This window comes from Gastrolobium bilobum, unplaced genomic scaffold (genome assembly GCF_033153095.1).
Source record: "Gastrolobium bilobum isolate Gb01-03AN ecotype WA unplaced genomic scaffold, APGP_CSIRO_Gbil_v1 utg9368, whole genome shotgun sequence".
NCBI classification, from domain to species: domain Eukaryota; kingdom Viridiplantae; phylum Streptophyta; class Magnoliopsida; order Fabales; family Fabaceae; genus Gastrolobium; species Gastrolobium bilobum.
The window spans coordinates 27,176-37,490 of record NW_026898673.1 but is presented as its reverse complement, the minus strand read 5'-3'; the positions used below and the strand labels follow the sequence as shown (position 1 = coordinate 37,490).

Genomic DNA, 10,315 nt, shown 5'->3' with positions numbered 1-10,315 from the left:
ACTAAGAAATCTCACGAAATTTACATTAATAGAAAATTCATTAAAAATTGACAGATTTTTGAATACCACAAGATTGTTTTTCCTTTGTTTGAGACCGTGATTGAATACCAACAGATTTGGATGGAATATAAAATAAACTTTTAAAATTCTAATTGAATACTGCATGACTTTTTTTCTGTCCTTTAAAATCCTAATCGAATACCAATGAAATTTTTCCTCCAAAAATAATCTATTAAAATCTCAATCTAATACACTTCAATTTGTGTAATTTATAAAAAAAATTATAAACGAATCTTTTTCTAGATATAGGTCTAAAAGCTTATACTATTATAAGGGCAGTTTTGTAAAATGGAAAAGCTAGACGAGTTAACATCCAAAACAAAGAACCGCTAATCCAAACAAGTCCTTATTATTAATGCATTTATTAAAACCTTCATTTCGAAGTTCTTTCTTCTTCTTGTCGTCGTTCTTCTTCTCTTCCTTCACTCTGTTCTCTTCTCGCGATACACGAACTCCCTAGATTTTCAAAACCCATCTCCGTTTTCGTCTTCGGATCAAACCCTTTTGATCTCTCGGCGAGTTTTCGCACAATGCCGTTGCACTGAATCTCACACCAAATTTATAGCTAACAAGATTTGACGAGTATCAACGACCCCAACACACCAAATCGCCAAAAAAAAACCCCTTTTTTTCGAATGGGGTCGGTACCGTCAACGCCGAGCAAGGGTGGCGCAATCGTGCCGGAGACGGCGGAGTATCTAATCGAGACTTTCGTTGGCGACGAGTCCTTCCCACTTTCATCGGAGTTTTGGCAGAAATTGCTGGAGCTTCCTCTCGATGTTGAATGGCCCACTCACCGTGTTCAACAAGCTTGCGAGCTATTGGGTTAGTCTTATTCTGATTACTTTCCCCTGATCACCATTTTTTTTAGGCTTAGAACGATAATGGCTTGAAGGGGAGGCTTCAATTGCTAGATTCACGGCGAATAGCATTGGTTAAAAGCTTAGTTTCATGACATCTATGGTCTAGAATGTTGGAGTATGATTTTCCTATCTCAATATTATGAATATGTCAAGGAGTTCAGTATGATATTTATATTCTCTCTAAAAGATTGGGTTTCTGATGGAACTAATTTAATTTATGGGGTAGAATGTAGGAGTGTGATTTTCCTTTCTCTAAAGGAAGATAATATCAACTATCAAGGGGTTCAGAATGCTAAATGTTCTCTAAAAAATTTGGTTTTCTAATAAAACTAATTCGAATGATTTTTAGTTTACTCTCCTTGAATGTATAGGTTATTATATTGTGGTATCAAGGAGAGTAGATTTGTTTCTCATGGCAAAATCTTATTTGAATTTTTTTGCTTTGCTTTGTTTTCCCTAATTGTCTTGCAGCCAAAAACAATAGCCACACCAGGCATCTTGCAAAGATCTTGTTCCATCTAGCATGCTACGTGCAAGAGTCGATGTCTACTTCTGGTGTGCCACCCTTGGTTTATGAAAAGGCTGTTAATGCAGCGTACATCAGTTCAGTATTTTTAAAGCATTTGATTGAAAATGTCCAAGGCGATACTATCCAGTTATACCTGTCTCTTGATGATAATGATGCTGCAGCTGCACCGAAGGATGTTTTAGGAGGTATGTATAACTCTCATTGTTTCAGATTTAGAATTAAGATCTGCAAACATATCAATTTCATTGAACCGTGTTCTGCGTGTTGCATATATGATCTTGGGTGGTGTGTTAGCATAAGATTCATGTGTAAAGGCTGAAGCTGAATTTTGACACCTACTTGCTTAAGAAATATTAGTTTAGGTGTCAACTCATGTGTTTGATGTGATATATACATGGTTTTTGACATTTGTTTGAAGGACTTCCTTACTTTTCATGGGTTTCATATGAATTTTGTCACTTTTCCCTTTCAAGTCTTTTTTTTGTAGGTTTTTATGTATGCATTAGTGTTGTTCAGATTTCTTAATTTTTTTAAATTTTTACACAGATCAAACCATTGAAAATCTCGTTATGCGGAATGTGCTGAACTTTATAGCATCAGTAGAAGTGAGGTATACCACGACTCATGAGTAACTGGAACTGCTAAATCTTGTTGAGTTATTGTGTGAACTTTTTGTCCTGACAATTTTTTTAATTATTATTATTATAGTCCCAACACATTTCTCCTACATCTAGAGCTGCTTAATTTCATGATTATTGCAATGTCAACTCAGCTTCTCTGTGGGCCATCTCCTGGACCAAATGATGTGAACCCATTTCTTGATGCAGCAATGGCTCAGGTTAGAAGTTGAGATTTGAACATCAAATCTTGGTTGTTGAGTTATTCTGTATTTGCAGATAGTAAATATCAGGTTGGTGCATCGTTGTTTTTGCAGGACAGCTTTCTGGTTAATTCAGTTGTTCGCAGATTGCTTCTAAATTTCATAGCCCATCCTAGTGTTCCATTTAATAGAACAACTTATTCTATCTTTTATGACGGAAGTCAGAGTAGTGTGCTGCAGAGAGTTGGTTCTGCAGCTGGTACGGTGACTGGATTCACTTTTCTATTTAATATTTATGGATTTTTTGAAGTTAAATATGCTCTTTTAATAATATTATCATAATTGTCTTATTGCTGCAAGATTCTTGTGTAAAGGTTGGAAACGTACTGATTGGTGTTTTTTTTTTTTTTTTTGCCTTGCAGCAAATATTGTTTTATTGCCATTCAGTTATTTGGCCAGTTCAAGTGGTGAAAGATCAAGAAGTCCTATAGCGGATAGGAGTCTTCCGGTGCTTCTTGTGCTCATTCATTATCATAAATGTGCTGTGATCGAGGACTACCCTGCCATTGAGAATAACAAATCTTCTGCATCAGATTCTTTACTCAAAGAAAATCCTTATTTTTCTGACAACCCTTACTGCAAGGCCTTAGAGCATGCAATTGATTGTGAATGTAATATACTTTTCATATGTGTATATTATTTTAATTGATTAAGTAGGCTAGCAATATTTGATCAGAGCTTTTAGTGCAGTGGATCGTGTGGATGTTGAGGGCAATGCATACAATGGTCGACACATAAAGTTACCTTTTGCTTCATTGTTTGATACCTTTGGCATGTGAGTATCTTGCTGCCTGTATATGTATTTGACAATCAACATACTACATCCGTATCATGATTACCTATGGTTTTAATTGAGTCAATCTCTGCAGAATACAATTCACATGTTTTGAGAGTATATGTTATCATGATGACAAGTTGAAAACTTCTGTTTCTCAAATATGTGATGATCAGAATATGCAGTTGTAGATCAGTCTTATTATGACATTTAGAAATCTTGTTTCCTATACTTCTCTGTTCACCTATTGATACTTAAATCAAAGAAAAGGAGGAAAAAAGTACAAGAAGTAATAAATCAGACTTTCTTCCATTTTTTTGCCCCTTTCATGTTTGGTGCTCAGTCATTCAGTACATATTTCCTCTTGCTTTTGTGGCTTATGCAGTTCTTATTTGCAGCTTTGTGTCCCTGTTACCTCAGTTTCTTGGTTTGAGGCTCTAGTACTTTGTGGTCCATGACTATCTGTTTTGTAATAAGTGTCCTTCATTTTCCCTGCTTCTAGATACAGCAAGAATTCTTGGATTTCTTGCCACTTTGGACAATTTTTTATATGTACAGAATTATATGTATGCATGTAGTGTCAATGTCATACACTCATTCTAGTTGCAATTCATTATTTTGGATTTTGTACATTGTTTGTTTTTCAAATCTTGCTACTTTTATTCTTCTACAGATGCTTAGCTGATGAGGCAGCTGTCCTACTGCTGTACTCATTGTTGCAAGGGAATTGTGCCTTTCTGGAGTATGTTTTGGTGCGGACTGATCTGGATACATTGGTATGAGGCAGGAAACCTAAGTTTATCCTATGAAGAAAGTGGGAATAAATTAAGTATTTATATATGTAAATGTTAAAAGAAGAATTTTCAGATGAAGTTCTATTTAGGCTTATTGCTTTGTGAAACATGTATATACTTGAATATCATGTGATATATGTAACTGCCTATTTTAAGTCATTCTAAATCATATGGGCCCTACTGGTACATCTAGAATGACTGAAGACTGAGCCTTATTCTGATTCCTTCTTATCTTTTGAAATTAACAGTTAATGCCGATTTTGGAAGCTCTGTACAATGCTCCGAGGAGGACAGCCAATCAAATTTACATGTTGCTGATTATACTTCTCATACTTAGTCAAGATTCTTCTTTTAATGCAAGCATTCATAAGCTGGTAAGAGTTGTCTCTTGGCATTATATTTTGTCCTAAAACTGCAAGGATTGTGCTAAATGCTAATGTCTTATATGAATGGACAGATATTGACTGGTGTTCCATGGTACAAAGAACGTCTTCTCCATCAGACTTCTCTTGGTTCCCTCATGGTCATAATTCTTATCAGAACTGTACAGTACAATTTGTCTAAACTACGGGTATGAATTTTAAACCAAGTTGGACTATTAATTTAATCTCATGTATCTAAAATGACCTTTTCTGCTGACTGATTATTTAATTTAGATATTACATATATTGTATAAAAAACCAACATATTGGCCAATTAATGTGGTCATTACTGAGAGATGTCCTACTGTTCCCATATCTTATGAGTTATGACTTATGACTTTATTAATGGAATATATAAACCGATTGATGCTATTGATTGTGATGTTTCTCTTTTATCTGAAATACTTTGTCCCGTTATAGTTCAATTAAAGGTACTTATCTGGAATGCCCTATATTGGATTTGCTTCTGATGCTAAACTGCAACTAATATGGTTACTGTTATACCCCCAGACCTATGAAAATACGATCCTGCCTTGAAATTCTAATGTGTATTTCAAAGTGTTTGCATTGATATTTTCCTGTACACATGTAATTTCAATTCTACAAATCCTAAATTTCAAGGATTCTTTATCTTGATAATGTAATTATTACTTAAGTACGTAAGCTTTAAGTATGCATTTGTTCATCTACTTGATCTACTGTTATCTGTAGTTGGTGTGATAAAATAGGATATTAGGGTATTATGTATTAAAAGTAGTATTCATACAGAAAAGGAGTATGTTTTAAAGGACAGACAGGAAGTTTACCCTTACTCAAGCCTGGGAGTTAGATCTTGGAAGGCATTAAGATTTGTTATCCTATGTCTATTGAAGACACTGATTACTTTTACAATCTTAGAAATGTTTCGGATCTTGTCTCCATAAGTAGTTGGTGTGCATTGAACTACTAAAACTGCTTTTATTTTATTCATATATATCTCTTCCTTTAATCATTGTGTTATGTATTGAATTATGATAGGATGTCTATCTCCACACAACATGTCTGGCAACTTTGGCAAACATGGCACCTCATGTCCATCGTTTGAGTGCATATGCATCTCAGAGACTAGTCAGTCTTTTTGATATGCTTTCACGCAAGTATGTCACTCCTCTCTCTGCCTTCATAATGTACTATGTCCATTTCAAAATTATATCTTGAGTTGTTTGTAATCTCTCGATAAAGAGTTGACCATATCATTGCTTCTCATTAGGTATAACAAATTAGCAGATCGCAGAGATAATAAGCTCCATATTGCAAAAGGCAACTCAATTGAAGGAAACAGTCTTGTAGAAGATATGGTATATATGATCTTGGAGCTATTGTGGTTCTATTGATTACACACTTTAGAGTACTCCTTTTTCTAAATTAAATATTCTTTTGGTGCAGTCAACTGAGTTGCACATTTATACTGACTTCTTGAGGCTTGTACTAGAGATAATAAATGCAATCCTGACTTATGCACTGCCTCGGAATCCCGAGGTAATGATTTGATCTTCTGCTTGATTGATTGAAGATTTATCTCAATTATTTTTATCTAGTTCGCAATAGTCAAAATTTACATTATGACCTTTTGCATCTACTGTATTGCTTTCTTTATGTGACCGGGGCAGGTAGTATATGCAGTAATGCACAGGCAGGAAGTCTTTCAGCCATTCAAGAATCATCCACGCTTCAATGAACTGCTTGAAAACATTTATACTGTATGTTTAGTATATTAAAGTAAAAGTTACAACATATGCTTACCCTATGACATCTTGCAACTTTTACAGGAGCAAGTTTTGTGGTCACATTAATGAATCTTGTTTTTGTATAGTACATCGTGTTTCTTGGGTGTTTGACAAATGTTTCGATTAAATATTTGCAGGTATTAGATTTTTTCAATAGTCGTATGGATGCTCAAAGAGTGGATGGTGACTGGTCAGTCAATGAAGTGCTCCAAGTGATAATTGTCAATTGTCGTTCTTGGAGGGGTGATGGAATGAAGGTAAGACGGAAATAGAGTTCTTGATTTGTGGTTTGCTTCTAGTAGGGAATATCATTAGGAGGATTACTTGTTTTGTTTCTATAAAGCTGTATCTTGTTTGGCAGATGTTTACTCAACTGCGCTTCACATATGAACAAGAGAGTCATCCAGAGGAGTTTTTTATCCCATATGTCTGGCAGCTACTACTATCCCGTTGGTATGGTTCCTTGAGCTTCTTATTCACATAGTTTCAAGGCTACTTGTAATCATTTACTCTTTTTGTGAAATTTGTTGGTTTTATTTCATTTCATTCTGCTTGTAAACTGCATGTGCTTGCTAATTAAGTACTAGCCTTGGGTAATCATTATGAGTATTGAGACTTGAGATACTCTAGGTCTTGGCCCTTGGGGATTAACTTTATTATCTATCTTATTATTAATTTGAATTTTTGTTAATTATATGGTTTTTTTTTTTTTCATTCTGTGCATGTCACTAATGCAATATTGTGTCACTTTCAGTGGATTCACATTCAACGCAGGAGCCATAAATTTGTTTCCAGTTGATCTACATACAAAAGTATGCATCTCTCTCTCTCGGGTGTGTTTGTGTGCGTTTACATGCAACTTCTAATTAAATAGTACAAATCTATTTTTTATTTCTTGGGTGATAACATTTCTATTTTTTTCTTTATTATATTTCTGTTTTCATGATGGATAAATGCCTACCATCATTACCATTCTCAACCTCATTTATGTAATGCATAATTGAAGGGACATTTATTTTCTGAGATATCCAAGTCTTGTCTATTTGGCGAAATTGAACCACCCCATTATACTTGACGTATGAAACAAGAAATTAAAGGACGGAAAATCTGGTTCCCACCTTCCAACTTGTAGCTTTGTCCAGTGTAGTGTTAGGTCAAGATCAATTTCGTGCAGTGCATGATGTGATTTTAATTTCATTTGTATTGGATGCGAGGTATTGATTTCCTTGTCATTGACTTGTAATGGATTGCAGAAACTTGAAAATGGGGCGGTGGGAAACACACTCCAAAATGGTGATTTTGACAAGCCCGAGTATCAGCTTGATCCATAGCTGGGGGAAGCAACACACGTGGCTGCCGAAGACTTCAGTTCTATTGGGAATATTTGTACATATGAAATAGCTTATAAGATTTCTGAAAAAAAGAAAAGGAAAGAAAAAGCTGCTAAGATATGTATAGTTTTCATTCTTTCTGTTCATAAATTTGGGTGTAGAGGTTCATTCCCGTAGATGAAAGTGAGATATCTATGTAATGAATAAGCGGTGACGCCAATATCCATGTCATATCATAGCTTTTGTAGATGTGCTCAGTAATTAACTGTTGTTCGTCTAAGAATTTTGTTGTTCATACAACCTTCTTTTTTTTGGGGTCTTCTGACTATTTTTTGCTTTTACATTTACGTGACTGAACTTTGTAAACTACACTTTTTGTAGTGTTATAATCAAGGTAACTCATTATCATTAATCAAGATTGTTTATATTGAACAATAACGGAGTATTGAGATAATAATATACTGATGATATAATTGATAATTTATTATGTTTTATTACTTTATTTTAACATTGTCGGCTTTAGTTTATCCATTTTGGTGAGCAGGCTATCACGATCACAGCTGTAAATTTCTTAGGTGCTTCATATTTTTAGTTCCTTTAGTTTTCTCTCATTTTCTTTGAGGGAAGAGGTCCACTATAGTTTCCTTAAACACAATTTTTGATATCATTAGTTATAATTGCACTAAACGATCGATATGTTTAATAATTATCTGATTGATTCAATTAACTTTCATAGTTAATGTGGCATTTTATTTGTCCTGAAATGCATCAGGTTCCAATGTTGATCTTCTTAAATTCTCAAGTATCATGTGAATCTTCAAAGATCTGGGGCGGATGACAATGTTTTATTGTTTTAAATTAAATGTATGTAAATAGTACTTCACATAATGTACAGAGCTTGCTGTTCTTAATTTTGTCCATTTCAAACCATTTTTATTTTCCAGGACAGGATAAATTTGAACAAGAACTAATGGAAATCAATTGCTTGATGTGCAGCGACACAAGTTTCCTTTACATCAAGCAAAAGAGTGTTTTTACAAATATCAATACTCTGAAAGGACTCTGATTATTGACGGATTACGAAGGCTTCGTTTGATCTGTGTAGTTAACTACACGTAGTTATGCTCTTGTTATTTCAAGTTCTCAAGCAACAAGTCAATATCAAGAAATTAGCATATGATCAGTGCAATTGCACTATAAAATAATATAATGTAGATTAGAAAAAGAACTAAGTTTTTAATACATCAACTTCTTGGTAGCAATCCTCAAGATCATTTCCCTGCGCCTTAAAACTATATTACACCAGGGTACTTCCCTTAACATACTCAGTAAAAGCCAGAGCAATCAAACCCAACATAGCAAATCTCCCATTCCAAAGCTCAGCATCCGAGGACATGAACCCTTTGGATTTAGACTCCACGCTAATCCCTTGGAATAGGGGAATCAAGGATGCAAGGGTCAGGACCACACTTGTCCCCAGGAACCATGGGATGCCACCATTGGATACCTGTTCAAGTACACCCTGCCCATTGGCTATCTCCACTGCTATTGCAGCTACAAACCCTATCATGGCAAGCCTTCCATTAATCCTCTCAGGTGCAGGTCCACTGAATGCCAACACATCCGAAAACTTGGTGCTCACCTGCCATAATGCCATTATTCATGTCAATGGTGGGGGATCTCATATTATTAATCAATATTAAAGTTTTGAATAAGCATAACTAATCTTCTGATACAGTTATATAAGTGTTTCTTATGGTTATGTCCAACTTTACACCAGAAGAAATATAGTCCTAGAATACCACAATCACCCCATGAATGGATATTGGTGAATGGCATAACTAAACAAATCAAAAGTACTGTTCAAACAACTAGGTCACTATGTTGGCCTACCTTAGGTGCACGAGTAGAGGCTGGCCGTGGCTGAGATTGTGCTGCCGCTGGTGGTGGTGTAACTGGGGTTGCAGGTTCACTAGGTTGCTCTTTCTGCTCTTCCTGCATGTAAAAATAAAAATAAAAATCAAATGATTCATAAGGTTTACATATGATTGTTCCTCAACTCCTAAGGAAACAAAACAACCCATTTGATATTCAAGCATAAAACAAACTATATATACTTCAAGATATGAAATTAGATATGTGAACCATTACCTCAGCCATGGACCGAACTCTCAGGCTAGCATTCCTTCTCAGGTTAGGCATGTATGTGGCAGGAATGCTAAATTGGTTCACCCTGGACCTGCTGGAGAAGCGGGTCATAGGGCTTCCCAAGATAGATTGCATAGCATAAGATGAGGTAGCCATGGAAAATTTGGTATTAAAAGTGTAACTGCGATACAAAGCTAAATACAATGACTAGTTAGAAGGGAGCGTTACTACACCTTAGATGGTAGGTAAAGCATTGAAGAAGGTAGTTTAAATAGAATAATAGGGCAAGCATTGTGGTGGATATTTTGGTTACACGTCATGTGTATATAGGTCCTAAAGGTAATTGGTTCACGTGGGTTCACTTGTCCACACATTGTAAAAGCAGGAGACGTGGCTCCCATCATAACCAAAAGGTTCCACTCGGTAAATCTGAGGCTACAATTGTTACAGACTTGGAATTTGCAGGACTTCAGTTATTGTTACCGCTTCTTAGGTTGGTAAGGACAATTCTGGAATATTCTACAGGCTTCTGGATAATTGGTGGCGTGGCTACACTGACTACACAGCATCCTTAATTAAACAGGAAACAAAAACTGTGTCTTTAATACCCTTTTATTGCTCTAACCAAAATGCTTTCTATCCAAACCACATTAGCTGGGAACTCAAGTTCAATTCATTGAACGCTTCTTGAAATCAAAAGATTATATGCCTTACTTCTAAGAATTGATTGAACTAAGACTTCAAATT

At 35.3% G+C, this 10,315-nt stretch overlaps 2 protein-coding genes across 2 annotated transcripts; one reads left to right on the top strand and one right to left on the bottom strand.

Annotated features, from left to right (window-relative positions):
- Positions 1-472: 472 nt before the first annotated feature.
- LOC133318196 (uncharacterized) lies at positions 473-7,716 on the top strand. Its single transcript, XM_061520184.1, has 18 exons — positions 473-885; positions 1,395-1,637; positions 1,999-2,062; positions 2,161-2,290; positions 2,387-2,531; positions 2,695-2,943; positions 3,023-3,107; positions 3,781-3,883; positions 4,150-4,275; positions 4,359-4,472; positions 5,341-5,459; positions 5,573-5,660; positions 5,749-5,841; positions 5,973-6,062; positions 6,227-6,346; positions 6,451-6,542; positions 6,844-6,901; positions 7,343-7,716. Exons 1-18 carry the CDS (start codon positions 696-698, stop codon positions 7,418-7,420), a joined length of 2,187 nt encoding a protein of 728 aa, XP_061376168.1. The 5' UTR covers positions 473-695; the 3' UTR covers positions 7,421-7,716.
- Positions 7,717-8,597: 881 nt separating this feature from the next.
- On the bottom strand, positions 8,598-9,818 carry LOC133318190 (early light-induced protein, chloroplastic-like). Its single transcript, XM_061520174.1, has 3 exons — positions 9,572-9,818; positions 9,314-9,415; positions 8,598-9,062 (listed from the first exon to the last, which is right to left on the bottom strand). Exons 1-3 carry the CDS (start codon positions 9,722-9,724, stop codon positions 8,718-8,720), a joined length of 600 nt encoding a protein of 199 aa, XP_061376158.1. The 5' UTR covers positions 9,725-9,818; the 3' UTR covers positions 8,598-8,717.
- Positions 9,819-10,315: the final 497 nt, after the last annotated feature.

Excerpts from the sequence above, each read along its gene's own strand:
- LOC133318196 (XM_061520184.1), top strand. The coding sequence starts at position 696 with ATGGGGTCGGTACCGTCAACGCCGAGCAAGGGTGGCGCAATCGTGCCG. Across the intron at positions 5,842-5,972 it reads CACTGCCTCGGAATCCCGAG|GTAGTATATGCAGTAATGCA; the intron begins GTAATGATTTGA and ends TGACCGGGGCAG. Across the intron at positions 6,902-7,342 it reads CAGTTGATCTACATACAAAA|AAACTTGAAAATGGGGCGGT; the intron begins GTATGCATCTCT and ends AATGGATTGCAG.
- LOC133318190 (XM_061520174.1), bottom strand. The coding sequence starts at position 9,724 with ATGGCTACCTCATCTTATGCTATGCAATCTATCTTGGGAAGCCCTATG. Across the intron at positions 9,416-9,571 it reads GAGTTCGGTCCATGGCTGAG|GAAGAGCAGAAAGAGCAACC; the intron begins GTAATGGTTCAC and ends TTTTACATGCAG. Across the intron at positions 9,063-9,313 it reads CCTCTACTCGTGCACCTAAG|GTGAGCACCAAGTTTTCGGA; the intron begins GTAGGCCAACAT and ends GCATTATGGCAG.